The 25,451-nt window shown below is 41.4% G+C and overlaps 1 protein-coding gene across 16 annotated transcripts in view; it reads right to left on the reverse strand.

The window, feature by feature from the left end:
- The window catches only part of BRSK2 (BR serine/threonine kinase 2), a 410,538-nt gene that overhangs the window by 59,742 nt on the left and 325,345 nt on the right, over positions 1–25,451 (reverse strand). For all 16 annotated transcript variants that reach the window (XM_081840494.1, XM_081840500.1, XM_081840499.1 and 13 more), the window contains exons 6-12: positions 18,444–18,477; positions 16,573–16,641; positions 13,799–13,945; positions 8,679–8,710; positions 7,317–7,481; positions 5,030–5,127; positions 2,110–2,260 (exon numbers count right to left, since the gene is read on the reverse strand). In XM_081840494.1, coding sequence (XP_081696620.1) covers positions 2,110–2,260; positions 5,030–5,127; positions 7,317–7,481; positions 8,679–8,710; positions 13,799–13,945; positions 16,573–16,641; positions 18,444–18,477 — 696 coding nt within the window. The remainder of the gene's footprint in view (positions 1–2,109; positions 2,261–5,029; positions 5,128–7,316; positions 7,482–8,678; positions 8,711–13,798; positions 13,946–16,572; positions 16,642–18,443; positions 18,478–25,451) is intronic.

Here is a 25,451-nt window from a genome sequence, read left to right on the forward strand (position 1 = left end):
GGTAAGGATGCTGAGAATTATCTGCTATAAATCCTGTTAGAACCACAATTTCCAAACTGTCTTAGGAAAGGGAATTAGTGCTGGACCACTTATGTCTATAGTGAACATTGAGAATGTTGAGAATTGAGAACAACACTGAGAATGTTGTTCTTAAGGGCAGATGGAACTCTAACAAAAATTACCTTTCAAATGCTACTTGGAGCATAATACTATGCTGGGAGCCTTACAAAGTTTGCCTCTTGGTTGGATGTACTTGGGTTTTATTACTGATGGTACAGACAGTCTGCCTGTCAGATGGTCACCATCTCCAAACACCTTTGTTGTTAATGAACAGTCCATGTTCTGAATAAGTACACTGCCAGTAGTCTCTGCTGTATGCCTTTGCAATCTGAAGATGAGGTGGCTCATCTGATTTACCAAAGCACAGTAAAAAAATAAAAATTCATTCTATGTCTGTTCCATTTCCCTGTTCACAATCACACATTGGTACCTTCCTTTAGCAGCTATGGCCTAGCAATCAATATATGAGCAAAAGCGCAGATGTTGTATTTGGCATGCATTCTGACTCACAAAAATATGGACACATCTTTTGCTGTGTGGCACAACCTTTTGTATAAAAGCATCACTTCAGAAAAAATTCTCTGGACTTCTGTCAGTTTATCAGTTTCTACTAAAGCAGTGTTCATGCTCCCCACCCCCTGCCAACATTCAAATAAATAAAAGCACACACTCTCATTTGGTGAGAGACAAAGCTGTGTAATATTTGCACTTTCCTGAGAATCTGCTATGCAACTGCCATCCCAAGGTGAGAGATAGCAGGAATTGTGCAAGCTACTTTGATGTATCAGGATTAAGGCAAGATCTTAGAATCAGGAAATGACATTCTTCCTAATTTGGGTTTTCTTTCTCAGTTGGCTAGCCCTAGCAAATTCTACCCAGACAAGTGCCTGATGCAAACAACTGGAATGCAAAACAGCATAGTAACTGTCTGCAGGTGAGTTTATGATATTATCACAAGCTGTCTCCATCGTTCTGTTCCTGAAGAGCTTCATTGTTAGGTAAGCAAAATTCTCAGCACCCAAAATGAACTTTTAGAGTTGAGACAAGGGAGCCTATGTAATCAATGGTGATAGCTCAGTATTGTAGCAGTTTAGCCTCACCATGCTTACACTTGCTTCTTAGCCTGTCATCTCTGATCAAATTGGCCCCAACCACTACATCAGGATACATTTACCAAATTACCATTTCACTACTTACTTTTCAGGCATCCTGTTGCTGCATATCTCAGACCAAAAACTGTACAGTGCACAGCTATGTACCCCCAGCAATCAAATTTGGTTAGTCTTGGCAAATTGCTCTTTGCACACACTAGAGGACTACAGGCCCTCTTGTGTTTTCTACTTGGCGACTGGACATTAGCTAAAGTTGGGGAGGATAACTGCTAACAACTGAGGCACAGGTCTGTAACCTAGATGCACAGAGTTCTTTAGTACATTTCTATATAGTTTTAACACACATGGGGATTTCCTTTCAACTCTTCAGCCTTTAGACTTTCAGTCCCATTCAAAATATAACCAGAAGACCCCAAAGAAGTTCACTGAGCTTATGCCTTCTGGGAACATATTTATTTATTTATTTATTTATTTATTTATTTATTTATTTATTTATTTATGGCCATCTGCTGCTCACTGCAACACCATGGCTGCCATGTTTCTTCAGACAGAGATCGGAAATAATTGATTTTCACGTAAGAAACATGCACACATTTTTGGATGAGACCAGAGGCTATGGTGACACTTTTTATTTAGCTAAGATGTTTATCTTTAGCCTATGCAAGCTTCTATTGGTAATTATTCCCTCCCCCCAGCACTGCTCTAAAATGCTGGATGCAAAGGAGTAAAAAAGTATACATATATTTTTTAAAAAAGCAACAGTAACTAGAGTAATTAAGTAATTAAGTAATCTTCCTTACAGATTTCTGCACAGGCTACTGTGAGAAAACCTAGACTGATGCTCCTTCACCTGGATAAACATTATAGTGCCAGCTGAGATGGCTTCCGAAACTCTGATGGCACAGACTTCCTGCCTTTGGCTTTGGGGACCACCTACCTCTGTCCATGCTGTGCCATTTCAATCGCTCTGCGAGCTGGAACCGGGGATCCTCCATCTGTCACACTCAGGACCTCCATTGACTTCCTTTCTGGCCTCCGCTTCCCATGTCTGTTCAGCATTGGAGAGTCCACACGCTTTCTGGGGGGGTCTTTATGCAGAGATAATGCAATCAGCATGGCTGAACACACCTCAGATGTCCCCGGCTCAAAATACTTTGCTTCCCAGGAAATACCCACACCATATTTTCTAAACTGCAAAAATAGGGGGCCCCAGTGGAAAACTGAAACATTAAGACTCCTCTGTACAATATCACACATGAAAAAACCCCTCTTCACTCCATGAATATCTCTCAACTATGAGCTTCCATTCACAATGGAAACCATGAGTATCTCTCAACAGCTTTTCAAAAATGATCTTCAACCAATGTAAGTAAACAAGTAAAAAAACAGAGCTGTGATTATCTGGAGGGTGAAATGAAAAACAAACTTCTCCCACTTGCACATAAGGTTAGAACACCATTAAAATAAATTACGGTTTAAGGTGGGTAAGCTGGAATGATAAGAATGCTCACTTCACTCCTCCACACTGCTCTTGCCTTGCTGCTGGGAACAAACCAGAGTCTGTTTAAGTCTGAACCCAGGCTTGTGATTTATTTCTCTCCAAACAAACTATGGTTTGCTCTTGGCTTACTGCTTGTAGCTTGTTTGGAGGAAGCAATGAGTCCTGGTTCAGGCATCATAGTAAGCCAGACCCTGGCTTGCTTCCCAGTAGCATAGCAGAAGTGGGAGATGAACAAAGCAAGCTTGCTGCTCACTTGCATTAAGCCATAGTTAATTGTCATCTCTGGTTTAGCTTTACGTGCTACCCAGGCCAATGTAGCAGTCACTGAAATGGAGACTACAATATTCCAGATGTAGAGACATTTTAGGTAAGAAGGTTTTATATTTGCTTGTAAGCAGCTACTTAAAAGTTAAATGAAGGCATCTTAGAAGGGCAAGCAAGATAGACCCTAAGCTTGCAGTATTAAACTAACATTTACTGCCAGTGGAGTCTGACATTTACTGGAGGATACTGTATAGGAATCTGCCACTTTTAGCCTATGCAACACTCAGGAATAGTCCAACAGTGTTCTGCCCCAATTCTCCAACAACTTGCCTTTTCAATATGGTGTGTGTTAAAAACTCTCGTTTTGCGCTGAAGAAACTACTGCCCTCTGACAAAACAGGGGTTTTCAACTATACCATATTTTATACCCTCACGTCTTGATTTATGTGACCTTTCATATCATCATCCCTCTTTCCCAAGGAACCAAAACAATTTTACAGCCAGGCAGAACGGAAACAAATAAGCATTCTTGCATGTGTGCTGATGAGTTTGTTCTTGACAATAGGGTTGCTAGAGCAAAGTTTTAAAAAGAAGAAATGCTGCTATCTATTCTCATAAATCTGCAGTGGCCTGTATAGAGAGATATCTATATTTATATATATCTGTGTGCTTTTTGCAACTGTGGAATATTGTCAGACTACAAGGCAGGAGACATTTTGGTTCCATAGAGAGGAAGAAAACATACTTCTGAGAGAAGAACCACACACATGCACAGGATCAAAAAGACGAAAGTTAAAAAAAGAAAAGAACAACAGACTACCAGAGTTGAATCATTCATTTAGCATCAGCTGGAATTCCAAAGCCTGAACTATTGCTCTAAGGTTTCTCAAACTTGCCCATGTGCACCTAGACAGATGAACACTTATTCTGCATGGCATGCATCTTTGAAGTAAGTAACATCTCCAAGCAACTATTATTACACCATCACTACTTCCCTGATCCTTTCCTCTCATCTCTTTGTTTGAGGCCACAGTTAATGGCTAATGATGAGATATTCATCAGAAGCATGATTGCTCTCAATTAAACCTTGCTCTGCATTCCCAGAGATATTGCTAGGAGCAAAGAGCTAAACTTATCCACCATGCTTCCCTTGGGAAAGGAAGCACAACTAACACTTGAATAATAATGCACATGAATTCTAAAATATGATGACACATCACACAGATATATGCAGCTCAGTGATAATGTTAACACATTCAGGGAAGACATTTTTCTTCCTGCACAGAAAAATCCAGACAATACTTTGCATTAGTGCATGAAACAAATGTTATGATACATCTGTGGCATGCAAAGAGAAGGAGGAAAGCCTACCTCAGATGCACAACTGAGGCATAAAATTGCACTTGTCTGCACAGGAAGTCAAAATTCAACCACTTAAATAATAAGTAGCAGAATTATCTTTTGTGCCAAAGCATTTAGCCAAATCAATTTGTTGTCTATGGAGCTTACTTTAAGAAACTCCCCTATATGTATAATTCATTGTCTAGGGAGTATACCTTAAGAAGTCAGAAACAGCACATCAGAAAAGACTCTCCCATATTTTTCTATAAGCATTATGTGAGATATAGTAAGAGAGCAAGTATGCTGCATCCACATTATTTAAATCCACTGGATTCACTGGAAATGCTTCCTTTCTGCTTTATGTGCATACATAGCTAAGAACATGTTTCAAGTGAAGTGATCAAGGACTGCTGACTGTGGCTTCAGTATGAAGCTCCAAGTTCAGTCTGATGCACACATGGAGCTCCCACCCACACCAGCTTTTATTTCAGTGGTAGGGGAAACTCTAGCCATGCAAGGAGATGCATAAACTGAGATGCAGTCACCTCTACTGAAGTTAATTTTAAAGCCTTTCAGGTGCAGGTAGGTCTGTATCTATACAAGACTTTCTGAAAATGCAAGGAGCTTCTCAAATAGACTGAATATTATGTAACATGCTATAACACTTGGTAAGATGTGGTCAGTCCCTCCAGTGAGAGCAACACCAAAAGAGGGACCCACTCTAGAGACACAGATTTGTTTCCAGGTATACCTATTTCATTTCTAGGAGGAAGGTCCTCATCCTCATGACTAGGATATCTCTCTTTCCGATCAAGGAGAAGAAAATAAATCATTTTCTCTTGGTTTTCTCTGGAAAAACAACAATACATCATCATCATCCAATAAAATTTTCCAGCTTTCTGCAGAATATTAACTTCATTTATGATATCTTAAATGATGGAAGAAAGAGCTGGTGCAGACATTATTGAATGGACTTACCTGCATGAATAGCTACTCCTTGAAACTGAACTGTTACCTTCTGAATTGTTTTTATGGTTGACAGTTTTAATATGATGCTCTCAGGTCATAAGAATATTAAAAGAGCCCTGCTGGATCAGAACAAAGGCCCATCTAGCTCAGCAAACTGTTATGACAGTGACCAACCAGATGCCCATGGGAAGTCCATGTGCAGAACCAGGGGGCAACAGCACTCCACTGACTTGTGATTCCCTGAAGCTGGAATTTAGCAGCATACTGCCCTCGACAATGGAGGAGGTAGAACTTAGTAACTGAATCTTTTGGGGGACAGAATATGAGGGATATGAATACATTTATAAATAAATAAATGTTTTGCTCCATGTAAAATACTCTCTTCATGTGGAAAAGAAGCAAATAAGGAAGACACATTTCCATGTGCAGGGACACATTTTGGTTTGGTTTTTACATGGAGGAGTATTCAAGCATATAACCCTCCCCTCTGTACCTGAAGTGGTACAGCTTTAAAAGGATTGCATCAGGCCACTGGTAGAGCAATCATGGGGGCTTCTTACAACTTTGGTTCCCAAGCGTGTTCTGCCTCTGCCACCAGAGCCAGAAGCTATGAGAGGCAGCAGCGTCTTTGTCCTGTGAGGAACCCTTGACTTGTGATGGACTGAACATTCAGTTGCTCTGGCGACCATTCCTGAGCCAGAGGAAGTTTCTATATGCTTTTCTGCGATTATGCAGGTGGTAAGTCTTGTCTATTTTACTGTATTTTTAAAAATAGCAGGAGCTGTCTCAATAACTTTGGTTAGTAACCAAGGTAAAAAATAGTCCGAATAAATAAATAAAAGGCTGAGCTATGAATCAAGAAGGCCCTCATTTGAATCTTGCTTCTGCTGTAAACTCCCTGGGTGGCCTTAGACAGATTACTGTCAGCTTCAGCCCCTCACTTCCCACCACCTGCAAGATGGGAGATAATTATACTGAGCTACCCTACAGGATTGTTGTACTACAACTAAATAATGCATATGAAGCACTTTGTACAAGTAACAACAACAACAACAACAACAACAACAACAACACTTTATTATTTATACCTCACCCATCTGGGCAGCTCCCAACAGAATATTAAAAACATGATAAAAGATCAAACATTAAAAACTTCCCTAAACAAGGCTGCTTTCAGATGTCTTCTAAAAGCCAGATGGCTGTTTATTTCCTTGACATCTGATGGGAGGGTGTTCCACAAGACAGGCGCCACAACGGAGAAGGCCCTCTGCCTGGTTCCCTGTAATCTCACTTCTCACAGTGAGGGAACCACCAGAAGGCCCTCAGAGCTGGATCTCAGTGTCCGGGCTGAATGATGGGGGTGGTTACCCTCCTTCAGGTATACAGGACCAATGCCGTTTAGGGCTTTAAAGGTCAGCACCAACACTTTGAATTGTGCTTGGAAACATACTGGGAGCCATGTAGGTCTTTCAGGACCAGTGTTATATAGTCTTGGCAGCCGCTCCCAGTCACCAGTCTAGCTGCTGCATTCTGGATTAGTTGTAGTTTCCGGGTCACCTTCAAAGGTAGCCCCATGTAGAGCGCATTACAGTAGTCCAAGCAGTATACTGATGTTGAGTATTATTACTACTACTGGTAGTAGTTGTAGCAGTATCTGCCAGAATTGCATCAGCTCCTAGTGACCCTCAAGAGATTCCTCTTACTATAGATAGATAGATAGATAGATAGATAGATAGATAGATATAGAAACACTGAACTGGGTGGGTGGCAAGTCTGATTTAACTCAAGGAAGTTCTTTTACATCTCAATCTGCTGAAAACTTATTATTGGCTCATCTTAATATACATGGCCCATGCACCAGGGTAACATTATGCCACAGACCCTAATTAACAAATGAGTAGAAAAGAAGATCTTCCATGCCTGCTGCAGGGAAAAGAAATGCTCCATGCAGCAAAGTTTGCCTTTTAACAGAAAACTGTAATAGCTAAATAAATCATGCCTTCCGTGGTTTTTGGTGACTGTTCCCATATACCCATCAAGCCTATGTTAAGCAAACACTGAATGCTTACTCTTCTGTTAGCAGGTCCTGTAAGAGTTTATTTCTGTCACGAAAGCAACCTAACGAGTGCATGCTCTCTAAAACATCAGGATCAATGTCCTCCAAGGAAGGGAGAGAGCGAATCTGCACCTTTCGAGGAATTGGTTGTTCTGGTTCTGGCTCATTCTTACCCCCTCTGCAGAAAAGGAAATAGAGAAAAAGTAAAATATGGTAGCATTTTAATAACAAGGCTATGAAAAGCCACCTGTCTTCCTAAGAACAGACTTCCTCTATCTTCAAAATTTAAAAGGATATTAATACCATGAATACCTTGCAGATCCACTGAATAGTAACTTCATACATGGAAATAAGTCCCATTAATTCCAGTAAATGCATTTTCAAGTAAATATGCAACTGTGGGTTAAGCTATGAAGGATAGTTGCAAGACATGGATTTTTAGCAGCACAGATTGAGCAAGCATCTAGGTAAAATATTTACTATGAGCAATGAAGATCCCCAGGAATGTGCATTCAAGAGTCACAGTTACCAACCTGTTTTAAGGGATTTCTATTTTTAGCATACTGCCACTTTAATTTAATACAAAACAAAATCTTATTCATAAGTACTCTATGAAGCAGAATTCACTATCTATATTACGAATGGAACCCAAGTGCAATGTCTTGTTCAGCTGTTAGCTGTCATTCCTGTACTTGATGTGTCATAACATTTCAGTCTAGCTGACCCATTTTATCTCCTGAATGTTGCCACTGCTATCAGTCATGGCAACAGCAGGTACACACACATTCACACTAACAGATACTGATGTAATAAAAATAAGGCCTATTTTTCAGGTATAGGCAGCCTGGGTGTGACTGGGAAAGACTTTTGTTTGCAGGTAAACAGTGTTTCCATGTGCTCTGGCACTCGTCACGGTGTCCTGTAGTGCCAGAAGCAGTTTAGTCATACTGGCCACATGACTCGGAAAACCGTCTGTGGACAAATGCTGGCTCCCTTGGCCTGAAGCGAGATGAGCACCACTTCCCATAGTCAAGTTTGACTGGACTTAACCATCCAGGTTAGGGATGCTTCAGATATGTTCTGAGCACCCATGAATGCCGGAAAGAAACCCATATATTTCCCCTGTGATTCTAAAAAGGGATCTTATGATGGATTGTATTCAGGTATATCCAAAATAGTGTAGCATGCACAGGAATCTCTAACAGTACCAATCTAATCAGTGAGCATGGACAATGGTGGGCCTCTATTTTTTTCTGCTGAGCTCATGGTTGCCCACAATGCAGACATGGTGCAGAAGCTATGTACAATTCTCTAGCTTCCCTGAAAAGCAGTGACTTTAATATGTCTTTCCAAATATCAACAAAAAGTTACTTACATATACCATATGTGCTTCTGAATGTGTTCTAGCTACAAGAAAAGAGTAAACAAAAGAAATGAGTAAACTCAAAATAACAGGTACATACGTTATGCTATTGAGCATTGCAATTTGGTCAACATCAGAGGACAGAGGTGTTATCTCTACAGAAGGTTCCCTGTCTCAATTCCTATGGCAGGATGCTGTGACTACACTAATCATTCTTTTTATACACACCTGTGCCAGCTGCCCCTCATCCTCAAACTGCAACATATTACAGGTGAAAATAGCTTCAGGACAAAGCTTACTACCAGAAATTGGTCTGGATTGCATGCAAAGGGGGGAAATGTTTTTAAGTGACAAGCCTAGAACCTCAGTACCAAACATTTCTCAGTCAAATCATTTGGTTACAGGAACCAAATTTTCAAAAATTGGCATCATTTGGAGACATCACATTACATGTCACACCAAGACGGCTGGTAGCTTGCCTGACTCCATCCCCCACATCAAGTTCCTGTTCTCTTCAAGGGTGCACAACATAGCTCTGCATCATGGTGTAATCTTTCTTGCCCTTCTACCTCTGTCCACTGAAGGCTGAGGAAGGGAAAGATATGCCAGAGCTTGCATGAGATTTGGGGCTTTAGTAAAGACACAGAGGCGAAGACCGAATGAGAACCCAGTGAGTCCAAGGACTGAAATACTGTGGCTAAAGTCTTCAATTCTAAACAAACTGTGCTAAATAGAACTGCAGCAGGAGTTGTAGACCATGTGCAGAAGTCACATGCTGGACGTTTTCTTGCAGCATCAAAATCAACCAGACAGGTATGCAAAATTACTTTTAATCATGAAGGCCATAGACACATAATTCTTGCTCTGCCTCATCCAGTGCTATTCAAACTAACAGCTGGCTAACAGAAGAGAGAGACCGTTTGCTGGATGACGATTCCAAGTGAATGTGCCTCAAATCAAACTGCTGAGCTCACAAGTGTGCACTGTGCATAGGGGCTGAAACTATGTGTGACCTAGAGAAGGGCAGAGAACTGGAACGACTTAGAAACCCCATTGGCTGAAGCAAGGGATCAGAGGCCCATTAAAACTGGCTGGGAAGAACTGAGGCAGCTGTCCTGCTCTCATTACTTTCCACTTCATTTCCAGACTAATGAGAACTGGAGAGCCAAAACATGTGCATGGCTACGTGAAGGAACACAACAGGCTGAGGGAAAACTGCTTTGAGGCCGAGAGAAGCAGGGGAATCAGGGGCTTCTGTACATTATATAACAATCATATTGGAACACTCCAAACAGACTTCTTTTTTGTTTTAATGAGGCAGCTTATTTGGTGTGACTGTGACAGGGGTTTACCAAAATCAAAAGCACAAGGAACAGAATTCTGAACAGTAAAAGTTGAAAGTGGGTAAGAAAATCTTAAGTTTCCTCTATTTTTGATAGTAAAGGGAAAAGTTAGGTTTGCTGCTCCAAACTAGCTCACCTTGTCAAAGCTAGAGTTTTAGTGTTAGGGAGAGTAAGGCATCTGTAATGGTAGGGTGGTCCCCAGCTACAGCGCTGATCCTGTAAGGTTGGTTAGTACCCTTGGGGAACCCACCCTAATTCATTCTCTCTGCTTCCAACACCCACTTATGGATTCCCTAGGACCAGGGGTGTGGGTTTCCCACAGTCTTACAGTGGTCGCCTCTAGAGTAATGGAACAGCCAGCTGCATTCCAAGTCTCTGGCTTGACAACTTCAGCCTACCTCCCCTCCCCTCTCCCAAGCACTTTACCAATCAGTAGCATAGGCCCATGCAGCCCTAAGCCACAAGAGTCAAGTAGCTCTTTTGTGTGTTCAGAAACCAGTATAGCCCACCAGCCCAATTAAACAGTTTGTGCAAATGGATCATAGGTAAAAAGTAATTTCTAGGGTTGTAAAGAGCTGCTGTTTCCCCTTCCCCCTTAATGCACCTTTCCTACTTCTGCCTTAGTTTCTAGACAGATATTCAACAGGTAAAGCCTTTTCTTGTATGGAAATCCAATAATGGAAAGAGCTTCACCATGACGGTGCTCCCTCTAATTTTGTGTTATGCCATGTCCACCCCCCCAATGGCAGTCATTTTGTAATGGGTACCCACAGCACTCTCTCAAAAATCAGAATGTGTCCCCTAGTCCAAAAAATGTTGGTGGCCCTTGGTACAGATGAAAAGGTAAGGCATGTCCATGTTGGCTTCATTCTGAAGCCTTCCTACAGTTGCAGCTATCATGCATTGGAGCTAGTGAGGAAGAAGGAAGGGCAGCTAAGGAGGGCAGGGCCAGATAAACAAACAATCACACTCCTTTAACACACATAAGTCACATGACACACCTAACACAGAGAGACACCTGACACTGGCACACTCTTCTTTGCCTCATGCTGGCACACACAGAGGTTATGGGGAGAGGGGAGCCAGCATTTCTGGGCTACATTTGCTTAGGTGGGAACTGCCTTCTCTGCCCATTGCAAGGCCAATGCCTTCTTGGATCAACTCTCAAGATACATTACAATTGCTAAGGTGACAGTTTCCAAGCCAGATGCATTTTCAGTATTTCCCAAGTCAGAAGAGCCTGCAAGGTCATGGCTGCAGCCAAGACTGAGACAATTTGACCCTTCATATAAGGATATCAAATGGAAGTCTGTTGTGTTTCTTTTGCTCTTGCTACTTCAAGCTAAACATTGTAGGGCTAAAGAGGACTTGGTCAGAAACTAGCCTTAAAAATGCAGCCATAGTGCTAGTTTCTAAAAATCTCACTCAGAAACCATTTTCAGGTTTTCTACTTGGGGATATGGAATATGTGCTATAAAATCAGTCTCTATTCTTATTCCAATTTAATTGCATCGAAATATTATGATGATATCATACATTCCTTGCTTGCTGCTGCCAACATGTCCACTGCCTTTTATTTTTCTCTTTTAAAAAAGATGGTGTAATTAATTAATGCTTTGTTACTTTTCATCTACTTTAAAGTGACAAGGAAGGGTTACAGGAGGGCAATTGGTTTTGACAAGGAGTAGACTGTAGGCTTTTTGCTCTGCAGAGCTAGAGAAGGTGATCCACAGTGGGAGTTAATCTCACTCCTTCTACCTTCATTTAAAACATGGTATTTAAATGTGCTTAAGTGACAAAGGCATTTAACAGGCTTCCCCAAGAGGTTTTCCTCTCTGTTCTAACTAGTGCTTGCTACGTTTAATGCCATTTTGGAAAGAAGCTTTAAAAATCCCATTTCCATATATCAGAGGAAGTGTAGCCCAGATATTGTCAAATTACAGCTTCCAAAATCCAATACTATCTTCCATGCTGATTGAGGGTTATGGGAGTCCAACTTCTGCAGGGTGGAATGCTGGCTACCCCTGCTATATCACATGGCCTCATTATGCATTATAAAAACAAGCTTTATAGGCAAACCCACAGTGGAAGTTCCAGTTTTAATATTAGAGGAGGGAACAAGGAATATAGTTCTGCAGCTTTGGGGGAAGACCCCAAAATTGTTCATCTTCACATTAGAGATGAAAATAAAAGCATACGCAACTTCTCAAGTCGCACAGAGCTTGTGATCAGTCACCGCGGAAGGCAAATACTCTGAATTACTACAGGGCTTATCCACATTTACTTTTTGCCCCATTCTTTCCAGGCACAGGTCTGCACTTTTACACTTTTTTGCCCTAAGCTTTCCTTGGGAAAACTCGTTCTTTAAAGCTAAATTGGAACAAGCATCAATTCGGGTTTTCAGCAGATTGCCATTTGCTCCAATCGAGCTGTAAAGAGTGGGCTTTCATGGGGATAGCTCCAGAGGAAAAGGAAAAAGAAAAAGAAAAAGAAAAAGAGGATCCTTTAAATAGCAGACCATGCCTGGAAAGAACAGAGGAAAGGTAAGTGTGGATAAGCCCTCAGTTAGAGAGCAGGCTTTGTAATGACCCAAGAATCAATAATGACAATGGAGCACTGAAAATTGACAGTAGTTTATGTAAATTAATGGTTGTAAATGAATGCACAACAGGATGTAAGACTTTTTGCAAAACACACACTCTGCTCTTTGAAACACAAGCATACGCACAAAATATCTGTGTATTGGAGTAAGGTGGAAAATCAGAGGGAACTCTGAAACTCAGCAACACCTAGATTGTGATGGATCTAGGATATTATGAGTTGCTCACTAAGCTGCATGCAACCTAGAATGATAATAAGTGGAACTGAAAGATAGGCAATTACTATGCAATGAGGTGAGGGTTTTGTTTCCACCTCTAGCAGATGTGTGTCTGGGAGGGTGTGGGGCTCACGTCATTAAATCATCATTTCGTTTAATGCAGATTGACCTAATAGAATGCTGTCTTCTGTGGAAGAGTCAAACAATGATCCAAGTTGTGATTTATAAATATTTTAACAGAATGAAGTTCTGAGAGGAGTTTCAGATTTACATTTTTTCATACATGCTCCCATGCAGAAGGAATCTGTGAGCTCAATATTATCTACTAAATCATTGCTGGCTCCAATATACTGTATATGTTGCTGGTACCAAAATGCAAGAAATGTCACAAATTATATTAGAAGTCCTGCTTTTCAAAATTATTTAAACTTACAATATTAGCATAGTATACACATAAAATATTCCCATGCAGCACTGACACAGTTCCTCTGCAAAAAGTACCAAGGTGAAGCTTCTCAGAAAACACAGGAGAGAAAATCTAGACGTATGCAAGCAACAAAGTTTGGGTCCAAATACCAGTGGTGCCAAAATTCATAAATGGAGGCTTTGTAATGGCAAACATTTAATGGCAAACTCTGCAATCTGTTTGCAAGCTGAGCCTAAACTGCAACAACACGAGACCCAGCTCATTATTGGTTTACTTGCACCATCACTAGAGCTCCTGCTATCACATCCATCAGTTTACCTTTGTAAAGTACAACAAAAGGATGTTCTATTTGATGGCCACCCTGTGAGACCTATCCCATCCCAACCCTCATTTCAACAGCAGCATCCCAGGCATCAGTGGCCACAGTATGAAATTTTATGTTTGTGCAGAGCTCTGACATTAAATAAAAACGCACAACTTTTAGAAGTGGGGGGTGATGAGTGGAAAGCAGAAGTCACGAGATCTACAGTGAATGCCTTCTTACCGTCAGCCGTTTCGAGGCATCCACTTCAATCATCCCCCGCAAGAGATTTTGACAATCTGGCGGGATGAAATGTGGCATATGGAACACACCACGTTTCACTTTCTCTAGCAGCTGCCGCAAGTTATCGTCATCGAATGGTAGGGCACCCTGAAACAGCACGACAGAGGAAAAAGAGAAAAAAGTAGTGGAGGAAGGAAGCAGTGGCAGAGGAAAAGGAGTGCGGGGGGAGCGTACTGCCTCCGACAGCACGATCTGGGTAGGGTGCTGTCGCGCTGCCTGCCCTGCCTGCGCTGGGCGCCACGCCCCTACAGGCAGTGCGCCAGGCCACTGTGGGTGGCACGCCATGCCCCCAAGATGCGTGCTAGCCCCGCCCCGCCCCTGCCTGCTCTCCACCCCCCAGTGCCGGAGCACGAAGCTCCGCCACTGGAAGGAAGAAAGGTAAATAGGTGTTGAACACAAGCAATGACAGAACAGAGGAGAGAAATGAGGAGACATTCGGGGCCAACTACGTATGAGGTTAGTCACAATGCAGGCTATTAACTGAAGAGTATTTTTCTGATAAGCAGTCCATGAGAGGAGAGCGGTCCCTGCTCTAGACTGGGATCCTAGTGTGAGAAGTGTAGGAGAGGGTAAACTTCTGCCAAGCTAGATCATGTCAACAGAAAGAGACAGATTTGTTTGGACTTAATTTAGTCATAACAGAGCACTTGAACACGTCAGAATGGCCTTAGCTCCCTAAAGAATGTGTAGTGCCAGAAATGGTTGAATCCTGCCACTAGCTACTCAACAGAACCCAAATTCTGTCACATGTGGTTGGCCCTAAAATAATGGATCCAAAACACAGATTGGGTAGAGAATAATTCTGAAAGCAGCATATCCCTTTATCCTTTTCAGCATAGAAAATAAAACTTGGTGGAACATAGATAAATATCTTGAATTTTAATTAGTCAATGAGGAACAGAGCATAGCATGAATGGTTTTCAAGAAAAATATCCATAGATACAAAGATTTGCTTAACTTCAGCTGAGCTGTTTAGTTGTAGTTGCAACTCAAGGCTTTGATCTGCTGGCAATCCTCCAGGGCAAACTCTTAGCAGCAGACGTGTTTATCTGCTCCTCGGTTCTAATCTCCTCTGGACATATTTACACCAAACACTAAAAGATGGCTGTTTAGCATGGGAGACTTTTCCACCTTACAAAATGTCAAAAGGCCAGAAGGAAGTGTGACTGACCAGAATATGACCTATGTTCACACATAAGACAAAGGCTTTCTTTCAAAGTTCTTTATTCAGAATAGTCAGCTCAGAGAGCTAGGATTCCATCAGCTCCTGATGCTAACCAAATAGCTGGCTCACATAGTGTTCAAGCTGAGCAGAGACCGCAATGAATATGAGTTTCTCCACTAGCCTAAAATGAAGATATAAAATCCACTGGGTAATATGGTAATGGCTTTCTCAAAAACATATTCCGCATCAAATAATCTCTCTGGGTTACCTCTTAGCCTTGCCTTCAGTATGCTATGAAATATAGCAGAAGCAAATTGAGGGAAAATTGGTTATCAAATTTCCCATGCTATCCACAGGATTGCTGAATCAGGCCCCAAACTGAGTCAAAGGTGCCTTGCATGTAAGTGTGTAATGCTGAATACCAAAACAAAGCCTTTGATAGCATAAGGTTTATAGCAATATATTAATCTAAGGATACCCTCTGACTACTAAGCCACTAAGAGCTCCTAATGCCCTAACTATTTTTATGAATTATAACAATGTTGACATTTGAATGTAGTTGTATAAGGTTTCATATGGAAGGTCTTGTGCTACAGAATATATCTTAATTTACACCTAGTGATGATATGATTTGCTAGTAAGTAGTCTGAAATTATCTGATTTAAGTCAGGTGTATCTTGTTAAGCATGCATTTTTTTTAAAAAAAGAATAATGCATGTCTTTCTCCCTAACAGCTAAGTGAAGAAAACACATATTTTTAATAACTTGTTGGGAACAGCCCACAGTTGCTGGGACACCCCAGTTAGAGAGGCGGCATATAAATAATAAAATTATTCTTATTCCTATTACATAGATATCCAACCCAATTTCAGTGAAATATTGATGAGATAATGGGAAATTTGACAGACTTTTTTTACTCAAATTGTTTCAGCTACTGTATATTTCATGATCTAACTGGACCGACATAATTCTTTCTAATACATGTCCCTTTCTCTGGAAAGGGATCAAACATATTATGGAAACTATCTTCAAATTTTGTTTCACTTTGTTTCTTTCTGAGTCTTTAATAAATGGGTGCTCTACTCATCTACTATTTAATGAACGGAATGTGATGAAAGTGTTATTGATTCCATTTGTATGACCTTGTTGTCTCCATTACATACGAGTGACAACTTTCCACAATAGTCTGGACACTTCCTTTAGAATACCTCTCTCATTTCCTTTGCTAGTACACACACACTGCTTTTGACAGCTTTTGATTTTGCCAACAAGCCCTGAACTGATCTGGGCCTGCATTGATCCACTCTGGACAAATTCCAGATCAGCCCCGTTTGGGACAAATTCCAGATCAGCCTCAGAATCTGGGATTTGTCCAGACCAGATGCACAGCCTTAATACATGCCTATGACAGATATGTAGGTACATGTTCAGAGGGGTGCTGAGCCCTCCAGCAACATTTTTAGCATGGCATTTTGAAATTATGATTCAATAGACCATCATGAATGCAAAAATACAGTAGTTGTCCTATATAGTGAAGGTAATGACTCACCACTAACAATGCAAACAAAATGACTCCACAGCTCCAGACGTCTGCTTTTCGCCCATCGTATTTCTCCCCCTGTACAATATGGAAATAGGAGATTTAACCTGAAGGTTGTTAGATAAATAATTATCCAAGTGTCCTTGAATTCAGTGGGAGGAAACGTTCTTTTTCTCCAAACTACACCAATATATTACACAGATCTCATATATTACAAAAAATGCTTAATTGCACACAATGAGTATAGGGTATATTTAGTACAGTTTGGCAGGTAAGAAGTAGAGAAGACCACCTTTTGAAAGAACAAAGGACTTATGTTAAAACAGTAAACAATAATTTTAACATAACCATACTGCTTAAGTCTATGCTTTCCCTGTCTGTCACTCTGCCCTGCAATGAACATTAATCTCCCTGTTTAAGGACCTCTGAGTCACTGTAAATATATCACATTCACAAATTGCATCTATATATGGCACTAGCCAGGTTAGTATGGGCATAGTGCCCACCCATTTAGGAATTGCCTTATGGTTCATTAAAGCTGCTTTGCCCTTTCCCGTTCTGTGAACATGTATACAGATCTCCAGTAATGTAACACTGAGATGAGACAGAAGGCCGGAGATGGATAGGAAGTTATCCACATACCTCCCATTCCAGGGCATATACAGAAGGGAGAAGGGATGAAAGGGTTATTGTGAATCTAATGTCAACCCCTCAGAAGGTAGGCGAGGAACCTTTGGCACATGGGCCAAAGCATGTCTCTCAATTTGGCCCATGAAATCATTTCCCCAAAACCAAACCCACCTGCTCCACACCTGTTGTTATATTGCACAGGCTGAATGTCATAGGTGACATCTGCTATGGGGCAGACAATGACATGGTTAAAAAGGCACAATAGGGAGTTTAAAGTTAACTTCTAACTTTTCATTTGCCAGTGGCTCTCATGCTGACACTAAGCCACTGGGAACTCTCATGCAGCCAGGCGGGTTTGCTGTCAGAGTTGGTCAGGGCTTGTGCTTTGACTGCCACTGAACTCCAAACCCCTTTGAACGTTGAGAGGTGGGCAGGGCCGCTGTACTTAAAAAAAAAAAAAAAAAAGATTAAAAGAGGAAAACTTTAATTTTCAATTCAACTATCTGCATTTGTTTGTTTTTAAAGTTACCCCATGACATGAAGAAAAATGTCTGGAGAACTCTTATTAAGAAGTATTGTATGTCCCTGTCCTTGTCTATGATCCACAGGATGACAAGGAGAATGTATTGGAATGGCATGTGTAAGAAAAAGTCTGAAGAATCAGCACAAAACCTGAAATGTTAGAGATGCCTTGAGGATATGAAAAAACTGTTTCTCTCCCAGTTGGTTCTTTATGGGGCTTGGAATTAGTCATATTTGCCAGATCATGACATCAGCTGTCAATCCCCTGCTATTGATTTTATGAAGCTTAAATTCACAATTGTCCCCTGAGTTTGACAGGTGGGAACCAGAACCTTTTGTTTACCAAGTCACTAGGGGCTGCAATAGTAGCATCCCCTTGTTGTCCAGTGACACACCAAGAGTAGCACGTTTCACCTTTCTTAGGTGAAAACTGAAAGGGCAGAAGACGGCTCAAAAAAATAGTTTGAATGGGAAAATAAAACCAAGTAAACACAGGAGACTGTTGCTCTGGCTGTTAGTGATCACATTAATGTCCTTGTACTGACACTTTATAAACCTCTTGTACTATTCAGATAACCAGACAATGTGAGAAAATTTAATACTTTGGTAATACAAGTGGAGGGCTATCCAGAGATACCCAATTATAAAAGAGAGAAATAAGTTTTTGTTGTTGTTGCTGCTGCTGCTGTTGAAAAAAGGATTATTTTAAGGATTTCAAGCTCACTTACCCGAATTACTTCTGGACAAGCATAATGCGGTGATCTGGAAGAAAAAAACCATGATCCAGTGAGTACTGAATTCCTCCTTGTTTTTATTTATTATGTGAATAATAATAACAACAATATGGCGTCCAACACATATAAAAACAATAAAATGTCAAACAATAAAAACCTCCCGATACATGGCTGACTTCAGATGTCCTCTAAAAGTGGTGTAGTTCTTTATCTCCTTGACATCTGATGGGAGGGCATTCCACAGGGAGGGCACCACTGCTGAGAAGGCCCTCTGCCTGGTTCCCTGTAGCCTCACTTCTCACACTGAGGGAACCACTAGAAGGCCCTCGGAGCTGGACCTCAGTGTCTGGGCTGAACGATGGGGATGGAGAAGCTCCTTCAGCTATACAGGGCTAAGGGCATTTAGGGCTTCAAAGGTCAGCACCAACACTTTGAATTGTGCTCAGAAATGTACTAGGAGCCAATGTAGATCCTTTAGGACCAGTGTCATATGATCCCAGCAGCTGCTCCCAGTCACCAGTGTGGCAGCCACATTCTGGATTAGTTGTAGTTGTAGTTGAAAGTATGGGCTTTCAGAGCCAGCTCTACCTACCATTCAAGCAGTATCAGGGAAATTCTAAAGTTCTCCCAGCTGCTGTAAAATTATTAAAAATAGGCTGAAAGAACAGGAAAGTTGTCACTAACCATTTAAAACTGGCAGATGTTGTCAGCCAGTGACTCACAGCTGAATATGAATGAATGGCTGAATTAATATACATTTATTATAGAAGGCTTTTGGCCATAACAATATTAATAGTACAGTGAAGTACTAAAATAAATGGGCAAAATTTATATATCCAAAAAGCACGATAGCCAAAAGACAGGTCAGTATCAACCAAAAGTCATTATACCTCACTATTCTGACAATAGATTTCATTTCTGCTCATAAAACAAGCTAGGAGCACATCCAAATTAACAAGTCCCTAAAACTGTCATCAGCAAATCCATCAAATGCCTCCACTTAAAATATTATGGCATGAGATGACACTGTTGGGTACTGTGGTGCTTAGACTGGGAGCCCTGCAGATCAAGCACTAGCTTCCTGTTTTACTGGGGACTCTGGCTGAAGGAGGGAGCTACAGATAGTTCACGTTGAGGCACTTGTAGAACAGCCCGAAACCATCCTGGCTCCAGGGAGCCAGAAACACACCAAAGGGCTATTATAAAGCTGACACATCTGCTGTTTTCCTTTAGTCTGGGTACCGCATATCTGAGAGAAGCAAGCAGATTTTCCATCAGGATCCAGCTAGTATATTAATGATCTTAGGCTTGCTTTGCTTCAGTCTACCTCCTGTATTCCTGTCTATTATCTGCCTGTCTGCCCAAAGTATTTGCCTCCCTTTGGGCCACATGTTTGATTGATACAGAAGCAAAGCACGGCACTGTTGTATGCATTAACCAATACACTTCCTTTTATGCTTCTTCTCTTCAGAGTGCCTTAAAAGAATTTCTTCTTCACCAAGAGGAAGCTGGAGAATATTTGCTCTAAATAATACATAGCTGTGCTCTTGAATTGTATTGTGTAGCCATCATTAAGCCTATTTCTTCTGCTCTTCCAGTTTTTACTGGTCAAAAGAGCTTGCTGATCCATGATTTCTACATATGGCCCATCAAAGCAGTGAGGGGGAAAAATTGGACAGCAGCAGCAGCAACCCCCACCAACATAACATGTGCTCAGACCACTGTCTGCTGCTGTGCTCCCTGCTTGGCAACTAATTGAGAAACAGTTCCCTGAAATCAATTATTCATTCCAACCTGCCACGTAATAATTTTGCATCCTGGAAATTATATAGCAGTAGCCATTTGCTTTATAGCCTTCATTAGAAGCAGCCTGACAAAGCAAGAGAGATCCAAACAGTTCTAATAATGTATGCAGATTTCAAACAAGACTTTCTTTTTACCATCACATGGCAGATTACCAGGAAGCGATTACTGTGCATATATTCTTATGGGATGAAATAACACAGTGCATAATGCCAGCTTCAGACCATTATGCTTGTATCTCTGTGCCACATCCTTGCACAAATTCACTGGAATGTTATTGGTATAGCATAAATGCCTCCTATCACTATTATGGAAGAAATGTCCCAAAGGAAGGGCTTCACTTTGTAGTAACAACACAATCACATTCAAATTATCTGAAACTTCCTATTTCATATAGGCAAAAGGATATGTGGACAGAAATATAGGGCACTGAGAGTTTGGACCAAATTAGATACAAGAGATCCCAACTACTTTTAAAAAATAAAATTTCTCATAATGTGTGTGTGTGTGGTTTTGGATTGGGACTGTAGCACTGAGGAAGGGGAAATATGGCACCTTTATATTTCTCCCCCATGGGAACAACATTCCCTTTAAGAGAAAGCAATTTAAGACAGGGAAATGAGGGGAAGAGTTCCCCTCCATCAGGGTCACAGCTCTAATTCAAATTGTCCCTTGCCACAGCTTTTGGAAAAGAAAAGACACGGGAGATCCAGTTCATGGGTCTTGAACATCACAGCCAGTGTATTCCTCAGCAATCAGGTATTATTGTATTATTGCATGATTCTTACTTTGGGCCCCAATGACAAAACCACCTGTGTCTGGCCTGAGCTCCACCAACGTAGTATGGTACTATGAATGGATTCTTCCCCCCTACACCATCTCCCACTGCAAGGATTGTCCCCGCTGGAGCATGCAATCAATTACTTTCAACCAAGGGCATGATCCCAGTCATTAGATCTTCTAGGTGAGGTTTAAAAAGGTCATTAAACCACACAGAATAAAGTAAGGGTTTTGTGCTTTCAATTGCTGGTGAAGTAAAGAAATGCTGTGGCTAATACAAATAAAACAGGGGGTCAGGGAGAAATAGGAAAGAGAAATCAGGCTAACCTGACCACTCAACAGCTGCACCTCAACTGCTGTGACAGCAACATGAGCTCTTGGCATATCCACTCTAAATTTCCTGCCAATTCACAGCAACTGTATATCTCCAGCTTTATCTTGGCTCACAGCTCTAAACGGGTTCCTCAGGCCAACTAGGATGCACAGAAAAATCGTTTCCATGCTGCCAATCACCAAACAGCTTTGACTGCTTTAGAAAATCCAAATTTAATCAAAAATCTATTTATCTTCCTACAAAGTCATGAATATTTCTTTGGCTCTTATCACTAATTATTCAGTGCATGTGCATCTAAGCAACTTTATCCCTGCCTCTTCCCCCTAGGCATATCCTCATCTTTTCTGCTGCATCTCCAGGCAGTAACTCTACAATCTGCACAGCGTCTTCAATAACAATATCACTCAGCAAGATCAAGAAGCAGTTTTCGCCAGCGGCCTCTGTTGTGGTACATTGGAAGAGGCATGAGGATTAGGAACGTTTCTTATTTTCCGGGGGTTTTCTTTTTCTTTGCGGGGAGATGGAGGTTGTCTTCCCTCAGTTGCAAACTCCGTAGACAGCAATGGGACTCTGAAATGCCATTCTGCAGGCCTTGGCTTCAGCATGAAGCATAACGATTTGGTGGCACAGTCCCATTCTGTAACTCTCAGGGTGGAACTGCATACCAAGCACGGGTCAGAAAAGTAGCTGGTAGAGAGCACAGCAGAGGAAAACTGGCAGGCTGGGGACAGATTAAGCAGCTTCCTACTGCTTAAAGCTTCTCTGCTGTAAACTATGCCTTCCAAACCCCCATGTCCACAGAATAATAATAATAATACCTTTATTGTCATTGTACAACCTGTGTACACTGAAATTAAACGAACCTCCCTCCCTTGTGATGTCATTTAGCGGACTCAAGGGACAGCCCATGATATCATGTGCTGTGTTCACCACCCTCTGTAGAGACTTTCTGTCTGTGGCTGTCAAGCCAGCACTTGCCCACTTCAAGACTGTAGCCCTTCTAACACGTAGGACAACTGGTGCTCTGCTCAGCTTTTTTTATTCGAGGAGAGGGCAACTGGTGACCCCGGCACTTAAAATCTTTGTTCGAAAAGTGATTCCACAGATGTTATACGGAGTAGAACTCTGGGGATGGAATCAGAAGCTGTTAGAACGGCTTGAAATCTTCCAAAATTTTTATCTCAGAAGAATTCTAGGCCTCCCTCAGAGTACTCCGGCAGCTCTCCTAAGAGTGGAAGTAGGATTACCTTCTGTGTCTGCCAGGGCCCACTTAAGATTCTTGCGTTTTTTCACCAACCTCATAGATGCCCCGAACACCCTATTGGCTAAACAAGCCTTTGTATCATTACAATATAATACCATTTGGCATAAAAGTCTACTAGACATTCTATCCAGATACAGCCTACCTGAGTTTAACACTCTCAAATTGTGGAGCCCTGATAAAGTTCGGGAATGGATCTTTGAAAAAGATGCCTTTTTGGACTCCACCAAGATAAAAAACTCTGGGTTTTCCTACTGGTTCCCACGAGTAAAAGCAGTCAAAACCTGTGCCAACTACTTGGTGGAGATCACTGATCCCACCCTTCGGAGAGCTTTCACCATGGCACGGTTTCAAACATTGCCAACTGCTTATCTGACCGGTAGATACACAAAAACCCCAGTTGAACATCGTTTATGTCCTTGCCTTATGAAAATTAAAGAGGATCTTACACATTATCTCCTCTATTGCCCCATTTACTCGGGCTTTAGAGACGCATTGCTGCAAATTATACCCAACTCTATAACCAGTCCTGAAGATAGAGTAAAATTTTTGTTAGTTGATGCAAACCCACGCATTACCCATGTGGTAGCGGTCTTTGTGATGAAGGCCATGAAAGCCAGGGAAAGATTTATGGTCGACAATGTAAAGACCCCTTCATCGTCTGTTTAACTCGCTGCCCGTTTTCCCTCCTTTTCTATTTTGTGGGAAGATGGTTTTGTTGGCATAGTATGTAATGAATTTTAATATTTTTAACTATTGTAGTGTTGATTTTTGTGCACAGGCATGGTCCTCACAATAAACAGATTTGATTTGATTTGTCAAGCCAGCATACCACACTGTGATACAATATGAAAGGACACTTTCTATTGTGGAACGGTTAAAGGAGTTCATCAATTGTTGTTTAACATTATTCTTTCGCAAGACCCTGAGGAAATGGAGTCTCTGTTGGGCCTTTCTGACCACCTGAGTTATGTTGATTTTCCAAGTGAAGTCCTCACTAAGGTAAACTCCCAGGAATTTAAAGGAGGAGACTCTCTCCACACAGCCACCCCCCCCCCCGATATACAACGGGGCAGGTTCCCCTCTCTTTTTCCAGAAGTCCAACACCATCTTACTAATATTTAGGTGCAAGTTATTCTCTAAGCACCATGTAGAAAAAGCAGCAGCAGGACTTAATAGACATGAGACTGAGTTGGAACATGCAAGTTTTTTGGTTCAGGAAATAAGCATTTTAGATCTGGTTCACACATTATTATGGGATCACCTCCACGGAATCATCTCAGAAGTCCAACAAATGTCAACATAGGAAACCAGCAGTACTAAATAGGTGGTCTTGCCACCCCATAACATAAATTCTCTACGTGGCTTACAGTAAATGTGGGTGGATGGGTAGGTGAAATACAAAACAAAACATACAATCATTTAAAAATGGGAGAGACCCTACCAAAATACAACAATGCAGAACTTATTGATAAATCTGAAGCACACCTTCCAGTTGCAAACATGTATCTTCAATGTACCTAATTGTCAGGGCCTTTACCTATAAAAAAGAGGACCTCTGGATCTGCAAAGGGCTGCTTGGAAATGTCTAAAGGGACAGTTGTAATGTAGGGAGCTGAAGGTGCTGCAATTCAGGCAATTATTTTTGTTTTTCCTATTAGTTTCGTTTATTATTAGTTACATTTATAAAATTCCTGAAATGCTTCTTTCTTTCTAAAAATAAAAAAAGTCTCAAGGCATCTTACAGCAGATCAAAATGCACAAAAATTAAAACAAGGCAATAATATACAACAAAATAATAAGTGACATAACCCCAGCAGACAAAACATAAGAGAAAATCATCTTTAAAAATCATTAAAGCCACCATCTCACCCCATCAAATGCCTGGGAGTAGAGGAACATCTTGACTTTGGTACGAAGCCTACAGAAGTGATCCAGTGTACGTTTCTATCTGGATTACTGTACTTTGCCCCTTCTTTTCCAAGTACATTCCTCTGCTGTTCTGTGAACATTTACAATTCACACATGAAAAAGAGCAGCAGAAGAATAGCTCCAGTGGCGGTGTGCTATACCTCCACAGTTGGAAGCAGCAATGCTTCTGAATACCATACCAGTAGCTGGAAATCATGTGAGGGGAAGGTGCTCTTTCATGTTCTGTTCACTGGTTTCCCACAGGCAAGTGGTTGGCCACTGGGAGAATAGGATGCTGGATCCAGGTACAGAGCCATCAGAGAAGAAAATCAAAGAGTGTGCAATCTGCATGGTGGATTTTCTATATGGAGACCCCATCTGCCGGATCCAGCAGGCTGTTCTTATATTCTTAAATAAGGTTTCCATGTTTCCTTTGAGCAGGCAATCTTCTTGAACATAATGAGGAATATAGTGGGGGTGTGGTGGGGAGTCAGTACAGAGTTCCAAACATAGAACTCTGTGGTTCTATGGATGGAAAGGCAGCTACAGTTTTAGATAATAAATTTAATTTTTACTGAAGTGATCTGAACTTAGGCAAACACAACAGCAGCTTAAAAAAATCAAGAGTCTGCCTCTGAGGTGCCGACTTCCCTACAAAAACACACATAAATAGAGCCCTGATCAGAAGCCTCTCTTGGAATGATGCATGGAGTCTACCAGCTGTTCACAGTATGTCAGGAGAGGGGAGGAATGGCGCCAGGTGGTGCAGATGCACCCTTCTTGGTACAGTTCTACACCACCACCTGTATCAGAATAAAACTGGAACAAATCATTTCATCTCTCCCATATATTCATAGTCTGCTGAATGAGAGCAAGGATTCCCTACAGAGGCACTGATGCAAAACGCTGCTGC

This window comes from Podarcis erhardii (assembly GCF_964252035.2).
Source record: "Podarcis erhardii genome assembly, chromosome: 1".
In the NCBI taxonomy this organism is placed as follows: domain Eukaryota; kingdom Metazoa; phylum Chordata; class Lepidosauria; order Squamata; family Lacertidae; genus Podarcis; species Podarcis erhardii.